The sequence below is a fragment of the Pleurodeles waltl genome, chromosome 6 (genome assembly GCF_031143425.1).
Source record: "Pleurodeles waltl isolate 20211129_DDA chromosome 6, aPleWal1.hap1.20221129, whole genome shotgun sequence".
Taxonomy (NCBI): domain Eukaryota; kingdom Metazoa; phylum Chordata; class Amphibia; order Caudata; family Salamandridae; genus Pleurodeles; species Pleurodeles waltl.
In genome coordinates this window covers 1554645496-1554663578 of record NC_090445.1, presented here as the reverse complement: position 1 = coordinate 1554663578, position 18083 = coordinate 1554645496, and the positions used below count along the sequence as shown (strand labels likewise).

The 18083-nt window shown below is 45.4% G+C and overlaps 1 protein-coding gene across 1 annotated transcript in view; it reads left to right on the top strand.

Moving 5' to 3' along the window:
* The window catches only part of MASP2 (MBL associated serine protease 2), a 352398-nt gene that overhangs the window by 128003 nt on the left and 206312 nt on the right, over nt 1-18083 (top strand). The window contains exons 5-7 of the mRNA XM_069241231.1: nt 1487-1683; nt 3144-3291; nt 6303-6421. Of these exons, the coding sequence (XP_069097332.1) occupies nt 1487-1683; nt 3144-3291; nt 6303-6421 (464 nt within the window). The remainder of the gene's footprint in view (nt 1-1486; nt 1684-3143; nt 3292-6302; nt 6422-18083) is intronic.

The following is an 18083-nucleotide window of genomic DNA, read 5'->3' as shown; positions in this document are numbered from 1 at the left end:
ACAGTCTGAGACGCATTTCAAACAAAAAAATGAAAAGTTTTCTTGTCAATTTTTCAGAGTAGGCAGTGGTCCATGGGACCATTACCTGCTCCGAAAAAATATTTACGCTGCCATTCACAAAGGGGAAGGGGTCCCTAGGGACCCCTTCTCATTTGCAAATGGGTTACCACCAACTTGAAGTTGGTGGTAACTGCAAATGTTTTGGGACCTCATTTACAGTTGCAAAACATTCCTACATGCCAGTACAATTCGGTATTAGGAAGGGACGCCCTAAACACGCCCCTTCTTAATACCGAATCGCAAAAGCAAAATGCGATTCGGTAAACAAGTTAGCGAGTCGCATTTTGCTTTGGTGCAAAAAAATGCATTTTTCTGGTCGCTAACGGACCGATAGGCCATTGGCAACCGGAAAAATGCTTCATACATATGGCTGTTAGTCTTGTAAAATTGTGAGTTTGTGGTAATTACAATGTGCAGCTCAATTCAGAATCCCGATGTTCAGAATGAGGGGCTACTTATTGCTTGTGTTAGCAAATAGCTTTGTGAATCAAGCCCCATGTGTCTATGGTAAAAGCAGACTTTGGCTCAATGATCCTGGGCACTCTAGCCAGCTACTCATGGTTTCTATAAACCCAGAGCTAGTGGACAGTCACCTATGTTGTTACACACTCTGTAGTCATGTCACTATGGGTTTCATTCAGTGTACCGATGGACCCATCATGTCTTTCATCACTATGTGAGGGACCAACTCGGTGTGACCAATCCCCAACAGTTCAGATTTAGACCAAAACGTGCTTATAATTTATTAAATGTGGACTAAGCTACATTAGGTGAAGGCTTTTCTAAAGGATGAGAGCTTGATTTACAGTTTGGAGGACAGGGAACTCTGCCACAAATGTGACGGAGTACACTGTGTGCCAAACTCTTGATCCACCCACCTGATTTAGAGATGGCGGACCCTAAGCTTTCCTCCAACCAGGCTCCTGTTGACTTTGCTGACGGAAAGCTCCTTCTGACTGCCCAACGGAGTAGGGGTCATCGGAGGAAGGGCATTAAACCACCCACTCTATTTAGGGATGGTGGTGTGATGTCCTTTTTTTCTGTTCATCGGCAAAGAGCAGAAAAAAAACCAAATAATCACCCCAACGCTCAGAAACAAAACTCCTAGGGTGTGGTGGTCATTAGATTAGTGTTTTTCAAAAACAGACTCCTACTACAGGAGGTTTTGTCTGAAAAACAAAAAAAGTTTTAAATTGTAGTCAGTGGCTGTCCACCAAACTTTTTTTACCTTCAAGGCAACCTCCATGATGGCGTTTCCTTTCACTATTCTCCTGGTCCGGTGGTCATCTCTAAATTTCACTTACATTCTCTGCCTTTCCGGCGGACACTATTCTAAATCAGGCCCTAAGTCCAGTCAAGCAGAATTTAAAAAGTGGCCCACCACAAAAGAAGTTTACAATGCGATGTGTTGTTATTTGTCTTTCAGCTAACTGTAAAGATCAGCTGTTCACTGGAAGGAGTGGGGAGATCACGAGCCCTGACTACCCCAGCAGTTATGCCAAACTCTCCAGCTGCACCTACAAAATCGAAGTGGAGGACGGTTTTATTATCAATCTGCAATTCGTGGAGACCTTTGACGTGGAGTCCCACCCCGATGTGGCCTGTCCATATGACAGACTCAAGGTAAGCATCAACAGCTCCCTAGGTTTGCCAAGAACAGCATGGATATTCAAGCAATGACAACTTCCAATCCTAAATATGAAAAATTAAGGATTGCTGGTTAAGTGTTAAAATCATGCAACAGTCTTTTTTTAAATTTCAAGTGCTAATTTAAAAGTAAAAATAAGTTGCTATAACGGTTGCAAAATATGCGTATTTTCGAATTGCTTAAGAGTTGAAACTGTTAGTTAAATCACAAGAAATATGAAGAGCTATGAACAAGTAGGAATTGTTATCTCAAATAGTATATAAAGTTAGCGAGATTGAAAGTTAACATTTTTTCGGCTTTAACAATGTCTCGGTTGTAGGCTAAAAAGTATTTGGGAGTTTTAATAGGATAACATTTTTGAGTAAAGGCTGTGATAAAGTCTTTTAAAATAGTGAGGAGTGTATATTGAGGAGTTAAACGAAGGAAAGGGTTAGATCTGCCGCCCCTGGTGCATATACAGAAAGACATCTTCCTTTACATGCTTTCTGAAAATACTCCGGGATTGCAAGCTGGGAGGGGTGAAAGGGCGTCCACATCCATTTAGCTTTGCAAAATCATAATTTGCTGGACAAGATTTACAAAAGCCCTAACAGCAAAACATTGTTGGTGATGCTCAAGAGGTAATCCTTGATTTGACAGAAGAACTTGTCCCTCGTTGGACCAAGAACAGTTGAGCAAAGACAATTTTCTTGTTGGAGATTCTTCCTTTTAAGATAAAAGATCACCAATGGGGATGAGGGAAATGGAAGTGATGGTGAGGTGATCGTGTCTGTGGAGTAGGACCTGGTGGTTTCCAGGAGATGGTATATTAAAACATTACACAGAAGGACGATGAGATAATTGTGATTTTGCTCTTGAGAGAGTCAGTTGTAGTCTAGTTTTATTGTAGGTAGTTATTGAAATTATGCATTTATTGATAAAGAGGCACATTTGGGGGCGGCAGTGGGCTAGTTTGGAGGGGTTTATGTGAAGGTGACATGGTCAGCCTGTTATAAAACGGCTATTGCTAAAGGTGGCTTTTGGTACACCCAATAACAATATTTTCATGACTGTGGCGAGTGAAGGTCTACACTCCATTGTGATACTAAATACGTGCTCTGCCTGATCCTTCCATCTTGGGTAGGGTAGCCTGGTTATTTTCCTCCCTTTAAATGCAGTATGGGCCCTTCCTTTGGCCACTTGACTTGACTGGCTTTGAGGTCTTGGCCCCTCCTGTGTTTTAAAGGACCTGGCCTAAAGGAACCTAACCACATTTTCCAAAAGAATCCTTATGATTGCATTCATTTATCTCCAGATCTTACGAAACTCTTGAAAATTCACGAGAAAACTGAAGTTGATTAAAGAAAATGTTAAATTGACATCTTCAGGAAAAACAGCCAAGTCCCAAATCATGTCCACAGCCACAACGGATAAACCTTTTGTTCTCACATTTCAGATTAAAACTAGCAAGAAAGAATATGGCCCCTTTTGTGGGAATATTTTACCTCCGAAAATTGAGACTGGAAGCAACAAAGTGGACATAGCCTTCGACACTGATTTGTCTGGAACTCACACGGGCTGGAAGATCCAATACACTACAGTAGGTAGGGGACGGAAGCATCTGGGGAGGCTGAGAGTGGGATACGTGCATCATAGTTCTGTGGGGGCAACTCAAAATTGGGCAAAACTCGTGGTAAGTAGTATGTGTGTACACCTAAGCGGTCGGGGGCATCTGTGTGGAAATACTCGGAAGTGTTGGACAGGGCACCGATGTCCACTACAGCTAATCCTAAGAAGTAGGTGTAGGATATGTTATGGACAGAGAGCACATGCCCAATATGTATGTGGAGAGTGAGTAGATGTGTGGTCCAGTTTGTATATGGAGTAGGTGTACAGTCAGTTATGTGAAGGGAGCATTCCAGGTGTGCAGTACGGTTATCGATAGGCAGCAGGTATCTAGTACCACTATGGATTATGGACACAGATAAGGTGTTCAGTACTGTAATGAACTGTGAGCAGGCGTCAACTATAACGTGGGACAGGGAACAGATGTGTTGTGAGTATTTGGGCATAGAGGTAGAGCCCAGCCTGAGCAGGTTCGCGTTACATTTATGGAAAAAGGTGAGGTGTGGAATACGGTTGAAGATAGGGTGCAGGTGTCCCTTACATTTAATGATGGGGAACAAGTGTGCAATACAATGCACACAAGGACAGGTCTGCAGCATGGTCTCAGCAGAAGTGGGTGGATAGTACGGTTAACAGAGAAGAGGTGTAGGGAGCAGCGATTGGCATGGAGCAGGTTCACAGTACAGTTAAGAAGATAACACAGGTGTATAGTACGGATATGGAGAAGGGACCTCTGTACAAAACTTTGGGGGCCGAGGCAGAGTTAGCTGTGTGGCATACAGAAGATCTATGAACAAGGATCTCATGTGCACAGAAGTAATGGAAAGGAAGCAGGTATACAGATCGTTTATGAACAGGACATTTGTATAGGGAACTCTTATGGAGAACAGCTATTCGAAACATTTATGGACAGGGAGTAGCAATGCAGTTCAGTTATGGACAGGAATCAGATGTTCAGTACACATAACGACGAGGGTTGGGTGTGTATAGTACAGTTATAGAACGTGAATAGGAGTTGTGGAAAAGGAGCAGATGTACAGAACAGTTATGGACAGGCTGCTGCTGTGCAATTCAGTTCTGGGCAGGGAGCAGCTGTGCAGAACAGTTATAGACAATGTCCTTTAGACGAATAATGTATAATGAATGACAGAATGTTAAACCTGCATGTTTTGCGTTACAGAATAAATTCCTCTACTACCCCACTTTCCCAGCACTCTTGCAGCTGGTTCGGAGCCATCTCATACTGTTCCAAAGGCTACTTTAAATCATGATGTTGAGTTTTGGTAACAGAAACAGGTGAACCTAGCGATCATGGCGCTTACCTAACTCTATGTCTGTCTATCATTCATCAAACTCTCCATCTCTCACGCTTGCACAGGTTGGCTATGACTCCCCTGCAGGTTTGTCCAGCATTAATCAGATATTTGTCTCTCACGCTTGTGCAAGGTGGTCATGACTCACCTGTAGGTATGTCCAGCATTCACCAATTATCTATCTCTCACGCCTGTGCAAAGTGGCCATGACTCACCTGTAGGTATGTCCAGCATTCACCAATTATCTATCTCTCTCGCTTGTGCAAGGTGGCCATGACACACCTGTAGGTCTGTCCAGCATTCACCAATTATCTATCTCTCATGCCTGTGCAAGGTGGCCATGACTCACCTGTAGGTATGTCCACCAGTCACCAATTATCTATCTCTCACGCCTGTGCAAGGTGGCCATGAGTCACCTGTAGGTCTGTCCACCATTCACCAATTATCTATCTCTCACGCTTGTGCAAGGTAGCCATGACTCACCTGTAGGTCTGTCCAGCATTTACCAATTATCTATCTCTCACGCTTGTGCAAGGTGGCCATGACTCACCTGTAGGTATGTCCTCCATTCACCAAGCTCTCCATCTCTCACGCTTGCACAGGTTGTCCATGACACACCTGCAGGTTTGTCCAACATTAATCAGCTATTTGTCTCTCACGCTTGTGCAAGGTGGTCATGACGCACCTGTAGGTCTGTCCAGCATTCACCAATTATCTATCTCTCACGCTTGTGCAAGGTGGCCATGACTCACCTGTAGGTCTGTCCAGCATTCACCAATTATCTATCTCTCACGCTTGTGCAAGGTGGCCATGACTCCCCTGTAGGTATGTCCACCATTCACCAATTATCTATCTCTCAAGCTTGTGCAAGGTGGCCATGACTCACCTCTAGGTATGTCCAGCATTCACCAATTATCTATCTCTCACGCCTGTGCAAGGTGGCCATGACTCACCTGTAGGTATGCCCAGCATTCACCAATTATCTATCTCTCACGCTTGTGGAAGGTGGCCATGACTCACCTGTAGGTCTGTCCAGCATTCACCAATTATCTATCTCTCACGCCTGTGCAAGGTGGCCATAACTCACCTGTAGGTCTGTCCAGCATTCACCAATTATCTATCTCTCACGCTTGTGCAAGGTGGCCATGACTCACCTGTAGGTATGTCCAGCATTCACCAAATATCTATCTCTCACGCTTGTGCAAGGTGGCCATGACTCACCTGTAGGTATGCCCAGCATTCACCAATTATCTATCTCTCACGCTTGTGCAAGGTGGCCATGACTCACCTGTAGGTCTGTCCAGCATTCACCAATTATCTATCTCTCACGCTTGTGCAAGGTGGCCATAACTCACCTGTAAGTATGTCCTCCATTCACCAAGCTCTCCATCTCTCACACTTGCACAGGTTGGCCATGACTCACCTGCAGGTTTGTCCAGCATTAATCAGCTATTTGTCTCTCACGCTTGTGCAAGGTGGCCATGACCCACCTGTAGGTATGTCCAGCATTCACCAATTATCTATCTCTCACGCCTGTGCAAGGTGGCCATGACTCACCTGTAGGTCTGTCCACCATTCACCAATTATCTATCTCTCATGCTTGTGCTAGGTGGCCATGACTCACCTGTAGGTATGTCCTCCATTCACCAAGCTCTCCATCTCTCATGTTTGCACAGGTCGACCATGTCCGGATCCAGTGGTTCCGACCAAAGGACGAATACACCCAGTTCAGAAAAAATATGTGGTGAAGGACAAATTCACCCTCTCCTGCCAAACAGGATACATGCTAATGCAGGTAAGGCATGAATGTGTGATTGCAGAGGTAAACAGAAGCAATACAACGATTAATGTGTACTAGGAAAAGTGACATTTAAGCACCATCACTCCATACATGGAAGGAAGGATATTAACATGTATTGTTTGGAGGGCTCAGCTGATATTCTTTGCTTATTTATAGGCCATCACGTCACCTCCTAATAGGTCTTACTTTCTACTTCCCAACACCTCTCACAGCAACAACGTCCTTAAAATCCCCCTCGGTACTTAGCAAATAACTACCACAGAACCATCTTCAAATATCTTTATATGTATCTATAAGTCCTAATACCTGTTGAACTTCAAAAATGGCACTCTACTCTATAGTTCTCATTATTATTATAATACGTAATTTCTAGAGCGCATGGCTACCAACAAGGTTTCCCAGCGCTAGCAAGAAATTACTGATCACAGCACTAAAGGCAGCTTAAATTAGTCATTAAAGACCAGATAATTGGAACAGCCAGATTTTTAGAAGTCTCCAGAATCTGCACATTCTCTTAGAGTTAGAAGCAGGTCATTCCAGAGTTTTGGCCCTAAATAAAAAAAGGCACAGCCACCCTGACGAACGCAGAAATCTTCACTGAGTCAGCATCCCCATGATGACCCCTCTTTCTCGGGCACTAGCAGCTGCCTTGCTTTGCTAAACCCTACCTTCTCAGACATTTTTCTTTAAAAGTTCTAAAGGTATGGTAAGTGGAGACCGGGCCCAATCCACTTTGTGTATCTGAACTGCTCACTATTGTGGATGTCCATAACTTTGCTCCATTTGCGACTAGATGTCGGTGGTTGGTGCTTTGATTATTTAGGGACTATTTTCAGTTTAAAATTTAAAATTTCATATCTCTGGTTCTACTTATTGTATTTTTGTAATTTTGGAGTCAGATTTACATTTTACTCTAAGTTTTCAAATTAGTGTGGGATTTGTCTTGTGCAGTGTTTTCACCTTATTACTGTTGAAGTGCTGCATAAATACTTTACACATTGCATCTAAGTTAGGCCTGACTGCTTTTGTGCCAAGCTACCAGAGGGTTATTGCAAAGGTTAATTTAGTGACTTTTTGTAGTTCATCCTGACAAGGATTGTGGCAGTTGCTTCAGAAGGCCTCACAGGTCCTCCCCTCCTTAACCAACAACCCAATTTCTCACAGAGTTGGGAAGACTTTTCCAGCTCATAAAAGCGGTTTTGTACACAGTGAAACATAAAAAGGGGTTTCTTGCATTGTGGAAGGTGCTTTTCTGCTGCAAAGCCTGAATCACAGGCTTTGCAAGCAAAAACGACTTTAATACATGATGCCCTAGGTGGCATAATTTCTTTATATGATATCATAGCTTATATGCTGACGATACAGAAATAATGGTCTAAGTTAATTTTACCCCCAAATGCAGGCAACATGAAAGATACAGCTCATTTCTCTTTTTTCGGGCCCCATGCCAGTACATAGCCTTCTGGCCCAAAAATATTGTGTACTGGCTGCCAAGAAGGCAGATAAATCAAGTAGAATTCTGTGATACTACTCAGTAACAACTCTGCAACAGAGAAACTAATACCCTTTGCAGGGCACAAGCACAGCAGGCCTTGCCCTGCTCACCGGGCTCCTGACCACCCACATCATGCAGTTGCATCTTAGCAGGCTTGGAGACAGGGCAATGCCACAAACATAAGGGAAGGCTTAGAGGTTTACCCCTGCACAGCCTACTCACATCAGCACTCTTTTTTTGTGATTGCACCTTCATGCTCTTCAACCGTGACACTATTACCCTTCGCATACATCAGCACAATGGCCTTTGATCCCCTTACCATGTTCCATAGCACCAGCATCATGCAGTTGCACCTTATCAGACTTGGAGACAGAGCAGTGGAAAAACATCTAGGAAGACTTGAAGCATTACTCTTGCATGCAGAGACTTCTCAATCCAGCACTCCACACTGTTTCTGTGATTGCACCTTCATGCTTTCATTGGTTGATGCTAGAGTGGCAATCCTTACTATTTTCTCTGCAAACACCTCTCAGCCTCAATGGAGCTGCCTGCACATTCTCTCACGTCCCTTTCCACCTGCATCTCTCTTTTCTCCATCTGCTTTTGCAACTCTCTCTCCCACTTCTCTCCTGTCCTCCTGTGCTTCACTTCTCCCCTCATACATCCCACTGCCTCTTTCCATCCATTCTCACCTCTGAACCAGCAGCTCATGGTTTCCTTCTAGTTCTTCTCCAGCACCTTACAGTCTCTCCCCTGCTCACCTCCATCTCTGGAGTTTTATCTTCCCACATAAATGGATAAAAAAATATTTAAAATAGATGAGAGAAGGTTGTGCGGTTAGATGGTGGGTAGAGAATTAAAGGAGAAGTACGCTGCAGAGATACAGGAAATGTGCAGAAGAAGAGGCAAGAAAAAGGAGGCAAGAAGATAGATCGGTGAAAAGCAAGACCATGGCTGGCTTTTCAGGGGTTCTGGTGTGGACTGTGGCTAAAACTTAGGGGGTCATTCTGACCCCGGCGGGCGGCGGTCGCCGCCCGCCTGGCGGGAACCGCCATTTGACCGCTCTGCGGTCAAAAGACCGCTGGCGGCATTCCGACCTTCCCGCTGGGCCAGCGGGCGCTAACAATGTTAGCGCCCGCTGGCCCAGCGGGAAGGGGGCCTGCAACATTGAAGCCGGCTCCGAATGGAGCCGGCGGTGTTGCAGGTGTGCGACGGGTGCAGTTGCACCCGTCGCGCTTTTCACTGTCTGCTAGGCAGACAGTGAAAAGCAGGCTGGGGCCCTGTTAGGGGACCCCTGCACTGCCCATGCCAGTGGCATGGGCAGTGCAGGGGCCCCCAGGGGCCCCAGGACACCCGTTCCCGCCAGCCTCTTCCTGGTGGTGAAAACTGCCAGAAACAGGCTGGCGGGAAGGGGGTCAGAATCCCCAAGGCAGCGCTGCCCTGGAGGATTCTCCCAGCCGGGGGAAATCCGGCAGGAAACCGCCGGACCCGGCTGGGCGACCGCGGCTGTACCGCCGCGGTCGGAATGACGAATGAAGCACCGCCAGCCTGTTGGCGGTGCTTCCGTCATTCGCGTCGGAATGAGGGCCTTAATGTGGGGCCCTCTGGATGCTTCTTTTTAGGGTTGAGCCTGCATAGCATGCGAATGCACATGCGTATCGCTTGCGAGACCATGCAGTAGTTAGAAAAGGGCTTGGAGCCCCGTCCATGTCACGTCAGTGTCTTTCACTGGTTCGTGGGCTTGCCTTTTAAAATCTGCTTGCTTTAATTAGTGGAAGGCATGCATATGTCATGCCTTTTCCGGTGGTTAGCCCTCCCCGAACGCAGCGACCAAGTACTGAAAACATAAGAAGCTCACTGTTTTCCGTCTGGTTTGTGGACTACTTTTTCTCTTTTTTCGCAGCGCGATCTCGCTTGTTTAGCACCGCGATCACGCTCGTTTTTTTCCATTTAATGAAGCAAGAAAAGTCCGGTTGGGAATTTACAACTGCTAATAGCTCTAACTCGGAGAAATGCGAGACCCGTTGCATTGAAAATGCATGTTTATTTCAGGTGGCATGAGCACTCGTTTCTAAGTATTAAAAAATAATGAACTCAAGGGAAAGAGAAAACATTGGACATAACGCCATCTAGTGGTCTAGCCATGTGAGCTGCACCATTATTATTGTAGATTGCACGATTGTTTGCCTTTAAAAATCTATAAATGTCTTCGAAGGAGAGTGGTTTCCTGGAAAGTGCTTCTGCTTCCTCTTGTGGTGGCCCTAACCTAGGAAGATAATCCCAGAGGAGTCATGCAGTGTATCATGCACAGTTTAAATTGTAAACTGCTGTCATGATGAGCGAGATGGGATGGGAACTTATTTCTTGGTGGGTAATTGGGGCTCGGGTCTTGTCGAAGACCTAGCCCCGGCCATTCTTAAACATGCTAATTTCACTGTTTTTGGAGATCTGAATATACACCTAGAAGATGTCAAATACCGTGGCTATGTCCTTGATTTTCTGGCCGTGGATATGAAATTAATAAACAAATTCCCCACTCATAAAGCGGGCCATTTATTAGCCCTAATATTTACACATTTTTAAACGGCAAAGGCTGATACGCCTTTAACCCGAGATATTGTCTAACCATTTTGCTGTTCCCTGCTTCTTCTCAATATGCTTTTTGCCAGTCTGTCAAGATCAGCAGTCTATTCCTTGTAGCAGAAGTTAGCCAAAACTGGATATCTCTAATTGGAATGCAATTTAGAGGACAATTCTCCTTCATAACGTAATTCAATGGTACTAGACACACCTGTGATTGATAACTGGCTAAGATCTTCCTTAGATATTTTAGTACCTATTGCTGCTATGAGACACAGTAGATTTTTACCTCTGGCACCTTGGTATAATGATGCTCTCTATAAGGAAAAAAAGCATGTAAAACGGTAGGGTGAGCATGCCGTAAAACGTTTAGCAAAGAGGATAAGGCAATCTACACAAATGCCTTAAAGTCCTATCATAAAGCTTGTCGTGAAGCCAAAACAACCTATTTTATGACTAAAATCACTGTGACTCAAAACTGCCCTAAGACTTTACTTAGAGTAGTGTTCTCTTTGTCAGATCATACCAAGCTGATTTCAATTACTCTTCTTTCCCATATACAATGTGAGGAAGTTGCTGAACTTTTTATCAAAACAGTGGAGGAGATCAAGGCTACTTTTCCCAGCACACCTGTGGCCAGTTTTTAAACAACTATTCCCAAAGTGAATACTATCCTGAGGAGTATTCAGCCCTTAGACACTATGGGCCTCATTACAAGGCTGGTGGTCTTAAGACCACCAGCCTTGCAGTGGCAGTCAGGACCATTGCTGCTGTGGCGGTCCGACTGCCACAATACGACCCTGGCGGTCTGCTGTCTCTGCTGGGATCGCTGATGCCGATCGGCTGACAGTGGCAGAGGTTGGAATCAGGAGGGCGGCGCTGCATGCAGCGCTGCACTGCTGATTACGACCTGGTTCTTTGGCAGTCTTTTCATGGCGGTATCACCACCGTGGAAAGGCTGGCAGAGAACAGGTGCAGGGGGCCACAGGTGCGCCAGCACTGCCCATGCACTGGGTATCGGCAGTGCAGGGGTCCCCCTGCCCACCACCCTTGCAATGCACACTGCCTGCTGCTGTGCAGACAATGGCTTTGCGAGTGTGATGGTGCCCCCTAAGGTGGCAGCTTTGCCATTGGCTCAATTACGAGCCGGTAACAATGCTTCCGCCACTTTCCCGCTAGACTGACAGGCAGAAACCGTGATTTCCGCCCATCAGCCCAGCGAGAAAGTCATAATGTGTCCGGGGGGGAGATAGCCAGCATGGCGACAACTTCCCCATCAGAAGTTTGGCGGCATGTCTTCTCATCCTCGGAACTCCTAATCAGGCCCTATGTCTGTAAAGGCCATTCTTTGCTTCTATTAAATCAGGCTCTCCATTGGATTTTTGCCCCCCAGATATTATGAGTAAGCTTTCTGACCAATGCTTGGAGCTCATTGGCCAATTATTAAATCAACCACTGGCAGAAGGAGGAGTTCCAAAAGTCTGGAAGACGGCTTTAGTTACACCGCTATTGAAATAACCTAATGTTCTATCTCTGGACCACTATCTCTACTGCCAACTCTTTCTAAAGTGCTTGAAAAAAATGTGAACTCATAACACACAAGACATATTGAAAACAATGATTTACTCGATACATCTCAGTCTGGAGATTTCGAACAAGTTATAATTCTGAATCTGCGCTTCTTCAGGTTACAGAGTACTAGAGACATCATTTAGATGAAGGTGGGGCTGCCGCTCTGATTTAACTTGATCTCAGCGCAGCATTTGACACTGTCAATCAAAATACACTGCTTCAAAGACTTAAGGGAATGGGAATACAAGATACTGCGTTAGATTGGATTACATCCTTCTTAGGCAATCGCTCTTTTCAGGTGCATACAAATCATCACTGGTCTAGATTATACTCTTTAACTTCTGAGCCCACTGCATTTCAATTTATATGTGAGACCTCTGGCGGATATCATAGAGAGGATGACACAAATATTGAGATCAGAATGTTGCAGCGCTACCCTCCTGCATTGCTCAGGTGGCAACATGAATGGTAATGAACTCCTTAAAGTTAAATGGAGACTAAAATGAGGTTTTGTTTGTAGGTAATCCTGCTATACCCTGGGGTGCACATTTGTGGCCTGAATCTCTGGGTAACCCCACCCCATCCTGTGACGGTTGTAAAAAACCTGGAAGTTTGGTTGGATTATGAACTCACAATAAACCAAGAGATTACTAAGGTAGCTGCTACCTGCTTTGGCATACATAAATAGCTGAAGAAGAGCCTTCCATTTGCGGCATTGGGTTGAACCAGAAACTCAGGTCTCAACAGCAGGGCAGTCATCTGAAGGCATATGGCAGACGTTAGGCAGCAGGCTGTCCTTTTGGAGCAGCAGGGCAGTCCCTTGAGGTACAGAGATGGCCACAGGCCTAGGAGCACAAAGACTAGTGTGAAGTTATTTGTGTGTGGGCTGAGACAGCTTCTTTAAAGTCCAAGTGGGGTTGTGCACAGCTCCGCCCCTCTCATCCTTCAGGATGATCAATCCGGCCAAAAGCCAGTCCCCCTATTGTGTGCCTGTCTGGGAGGAATATGCAAAGACCAACTGCCAGATACACCTCATCATGTGACCCAGGAAGCAGGCTGCAGGCAGCAAATGGTTAGGACAAGGAAGTGCAAGTTTTCTAAAAATGCAATTTCTGAGATGTAATTTAAAATCCCACTTTACTATTAAAGAGAGGTTTACATTACAATCCCTAAGACACCACACATGACATTTCTACTAGCTTCCAAGCAAAGGTTATCATGTATTAAATATAATAAGTTAATCCAATGTTATCCTATGGGAAAGGTAGACCTCACAGTAGTGAAAAACAAATTTGTGGATTTTTCACTACCATGTCATGTAAAACTGAAAAGTACATGTCCAACTTTTTAAATACAATGCATCCTGCCTTATGGGCTGTTTACAGCCTAGCATAGGGTTGACATGTATTAAGGCGGGGGAGTGTTAAAGCTTGACAAAAGGTTTATTTTGCTAAGTAAAATTGCCAGTTAAAACTTCACAAAGGGTGCATTGGCAGGTCAGACACATGTTTTAAAGGCTACTTAAGTGGATGGCACTATAAGTGCTATAGGCCCACTAGCAGCATTTAATTTACTGTCCTTGGGTGTGTGGTATCCCACTTTACTAGGGACATACAAGTAAATAAAATATGCCACTCAGGTGTACACCTATTTTACATGTTTTAGGGAGTGAGCAGAAGCACTTTTGTTCTGGTTAGCAGAGGTAAAATGCACATAATCCTTTGGATAACAAAACACAAACTCAGCAAAACGGGAGAGGAGAATGCAAAACATTTGGGAGAAGAGCACGCTGAGGCCGACCAGTCTAAAATACTCCAAGGGGTTTTGCCATCCTTTCTGAAGCATATGTAGGAGGGCCATGAAGGATATGCTCCTTTCCACTTTGCAAATCACAAAGGAATGTACCCCTGGTTTATGGTCTTAGTTGTGATCACAAAACATGAAAGGTTCCCACCTCTCAATTTGGGATAGTAACTGGTTTACAGAAGAGAGGCGTCCACTAGGAGACTGCTGTCTCTTTCAGGAATCGGGTTGGATGGCCTCAACAGGAGCATGAAGTGGCCCTTCTCCCTATAATGTTTCCCCAAACAGGAAACATTTTATTTTAAAAGAGGCGCCTTTATATTTAATGACAGGGACCTGCTTTTTCTTTTTTTTTTTATGTCTCCCATTTGGGAAAGGAAAAACAGTGGTGATGGTCTACTATCCCTTGCAAGCCACCATCATTGCATGTTCAGCCATTCACATAGACTTTGCAAAAGGTTCCTGCTGAATGAACATTCATTTGGCAGGTCACCTTGCCACCTCTTGAGAATGCTCAATTTGCGTTGCACGCTATTATTACAGAGATCGTATCTCAAAATGACATGCTTGTTTACAAACTAATCAGCGTGCAATTTGCTAATGTGTGGTTTACAATGGGGATGGTATGTCTGGCCCCAGGTGAGGAAGTATTTACAAGGACAAGATAATTGACTAAGCCTTGGGACCAACAAGAGAAAGCAGAGTTAGCAGGGACGTAGCTTCAGGGGGATGTTTGGGATGTTTTCCTCCCCCTGATAAAATGTATTCTGTACTAAATAGTTGGGTGAATGTGCATTAAATCGGGTATGGTGAGGTTTTTGTCAGATTTCACTGGAGATGTTAACATACACATACAGACAAAAACAAATACAAACGCACACTCACTCTCGTCTGTTTTTAAAGGTCTTAAAAATGGTTGTTTTACAAAATATAAATTTTAAGTACTCTTCACAATCCGCACTCCTCTCCCTTCCTACTGCTTCTTATGCCCTTCTCCTGCCCTGCTTCTCATCTAATCTATTTTAACCAACGTGATTGTTGGATAATCTTAATTTCACACCACCCCAATATGGCGGATCAAGCTATGCCCCTGAGAATTAGTGGATAGTGAGAGGCACACCAGGCTACAGAGAAACAGTTATCAATTCAGCTAGTTCGGTGTAATTACTGAGATGTTCGGAGAGTGGGGGGGGGGAGAATGTAGCAAGTAGTGTAGGATGGCTGACAATGCTGAATACTGCTGGGAGGTTGAGCAAAACAGAATCGTGGTTAGATGTTCATAATGTGCCATTGGGGAGTGTTGTTAAGATAGTTGTATGAGTTTGGATGCTTTCCTCAGGCGTTATTATCAGCTTTTTTCACAAGAAAGTGGTGCCTCCTGCCTAACAACCCTCAAGGAGGACCCAATTATCTCCGCTCCTTCTTCTGGTGTAAATGTACTGTTTGTCAATTGTTTGCATATGCAGTTAAACACCTGTCTGCATTTGCTTTCCTCTAGTATTGGAGATTTTAAAATACTTTGTTGTCCTAATTTTACTGCTGAAGCTTGACATGGCGAAAGAAGGAGAAAGTGTGTTACAGTAGTTCTATCTGATTAAGAAATGTAAGGCAGTCACTCTGTCTCTTGAGGATGAGATAGTTTTCAATAACACTGATGCGAAGGTCACAGAGCGTGCCAACCCTTTGTCAGTCTCTAACTTACATACCTTTTGTGGCTACGTGAATGCATGAGCCTCGATGGTCATTTACAGTTTGGTGCCTGCTGTATTCAGATTCTGAAAAAATCCTACTTCGCTCACATCAGTCTAGGCTTGGAAAATGCGTTTTGTCTGCAGGGCTTAATTTTAAAATTAAAGTAGCTCACCGACAGAGGCAATTAAAAAAAAAGCTTTGCCTTTCATTTAAGGAACACAAATTGGACGTTGCCAACTCTCTTAATGTCCATCACGGCCAGTGCTTAATTTGTAAATAAAAATATGCCGGTGCCCCAAGCCCGCCTCTTAAAAACATGCGACTGCTGCAATAAAATGTGTGAACACAAAATACCGAGGCAGCATAACCCTGAAGCCATCTCGGGCCGTTTTAATCCATTTACAGCCACTCCCTGCCCCTTCAGCTCACTCTTGCAGCTTTCTGCTTTCTCCCATTGTGACGCTTTCTCGTTTTTCTCTTCGTCTGTCTTTCCCATATGTGTCTTTTGCTTGCAGTAAATGCTTGAGGCAAAAAACTAAGTGCCGGCCCTCAAAAATAAGTGCAGGTGCCCTGCACTGGAAACCACAAGCACAAATTAAGTATTGATCACGGCCCTCCCTAATGTCACAGATGAGATGGGAAGAGTGACAATCAAGTCTGAGACCTCATTTGCTGACATTCAAAGGCCGAAAAAACTGATTTCAGGCCTTCCTGCGACTATTTCTTCAGTTTTACAGTAAACTCAAATGACACACACACACATGTTTTGCAGGTCATAATTGGTAAATAAGCCTTTCCTTCCTGCAGTATAGGCCACTCCATAAGGGTCAGGTAGCAGAACCTGTGCATTGATGTCTTGTCCTGACGATCAGGCAGTTTGACTGTTAGCCAAAGTTATTGATCTTGAGAGTTTAGACACTAAGGGGGTCATTCTGACCCTGACGGTAAATACCGCCAGGGCCGGGGTCGGCGGTAGCACCGCCAACAGGCTGGCGGTGCTCCGCCGGGCATTCTGACCGCGGCGGTACAGCCGCGGCCAGAAGCCGAAAGCCGGCGGTGTACCGCCGACTTTCCGCTGCCCATGGGAATCCGCCATGGCGGCGCAGCTTGCTGCGCCGCCATGGGGATTCTGACACCCCATACCGCCATCCTGTTCCTGGCGGTTCGCCCGCCAGGAACAGGATGGCGGTATGGGGTGTCGTGGGGCCCCTGGGGGGCCCTGCAGTGCCCATGCCAATGGCATGGGCACTGCAGGGGCCCCCGTAAGAGGGCCCCACAAAGAATTTCAGTGTCTGCTTTGCAGACACTGAAATTCACGACGGGTGCAACTGCACCCGTCGCACCTTCCCACTCCGCCGGCTCCATTCGGAGCCGGCTTCCTCGTGGGAAGGGTGTTTCCCACTGGGCTGGCGGGAGGACTTTTGGCGGTCGCCCGCCAGCCCAGTGGGAAACCCAGAATGACCGCCACGGTCTTTTGACCGCGGTACGGTCTTCTGGCGGTTCCCGCTTGGCGGGCGCCTCCCGCCGCCCGCCAAGCTTAGAATCAGGCCCTAAGGCCCATAGTTAAGCTTTTTGCCGCAAAACTGCACTAATGCAGTTTTGCGTCAAAAAGTTTAGCGCTGGCTTGCGTCACTTAACAATGCCAGCCGGGCACTGTATTTATTGAATGGCACAAGCCGGCGCTAAACTTGGGATAGCATCTTCAAGAAAGACGCTAGCTTGGTGGAGGTGGCGGTAGGGAAGGAGGGGGTTGTGCATTAGAAAATGACGGTAGCCTGGTTAGAGGCAAAAAAATGGCTCTAAAGAGATTAGCCACATTTCCATGTGCACAACCACTAAAAACATGACTCCCTCCTTAGGAAAGACAGGAGTCATGCCCACCACCCTATTGTCTAGCACAGGGGACAAGTGTCCCCTGGACATGGCCATTGCACCCTGTGCCATGCAGAGGGCCCCAAGTTAGTGCACCTGATGGCACTTTAAAAAAAAAATTAAAAGATACTTACCAATACTTACCCTACTTACCTCGGATGGGGTTCCCCATCCTCTGGTGTCCCTCTGGTGTGGGTTGCGGTGTTGCTAGGGCTTGGGGAGGGCACCTGTGGACCCATTCCATGGTGTTTAACCATGGAAATGGGCCCATAGGTCCCCTAACGCCTGGTCTGACCCAGGCGTTAAATAATGGTGCAAAATTTAGCCCGTCCTTCCACCAGTGCGTCATTTCAGCATGGGGGATAAATATGGGGCTTGGGGATAGCATTATTTTTTAGGTGGTAACTACTACCTTACATCTCATTGACGCAAGTTTAGGTGCACTCATCCAATAAATGGTGCAAACTCAGATATTTTGTCATTAGATGTGTCAAAATATAAATATGGAGTTAGGTATGTGCTGAATTTGCGTTTAAAAAAATGACGCAAATCTGGTGCAAACAGAGTATAAATATGCCCCTAAGCTTCTCTAGTCTGGGATGGTGTACTGAAACGCCCTAGCTTACCTATGCACTGAAAACG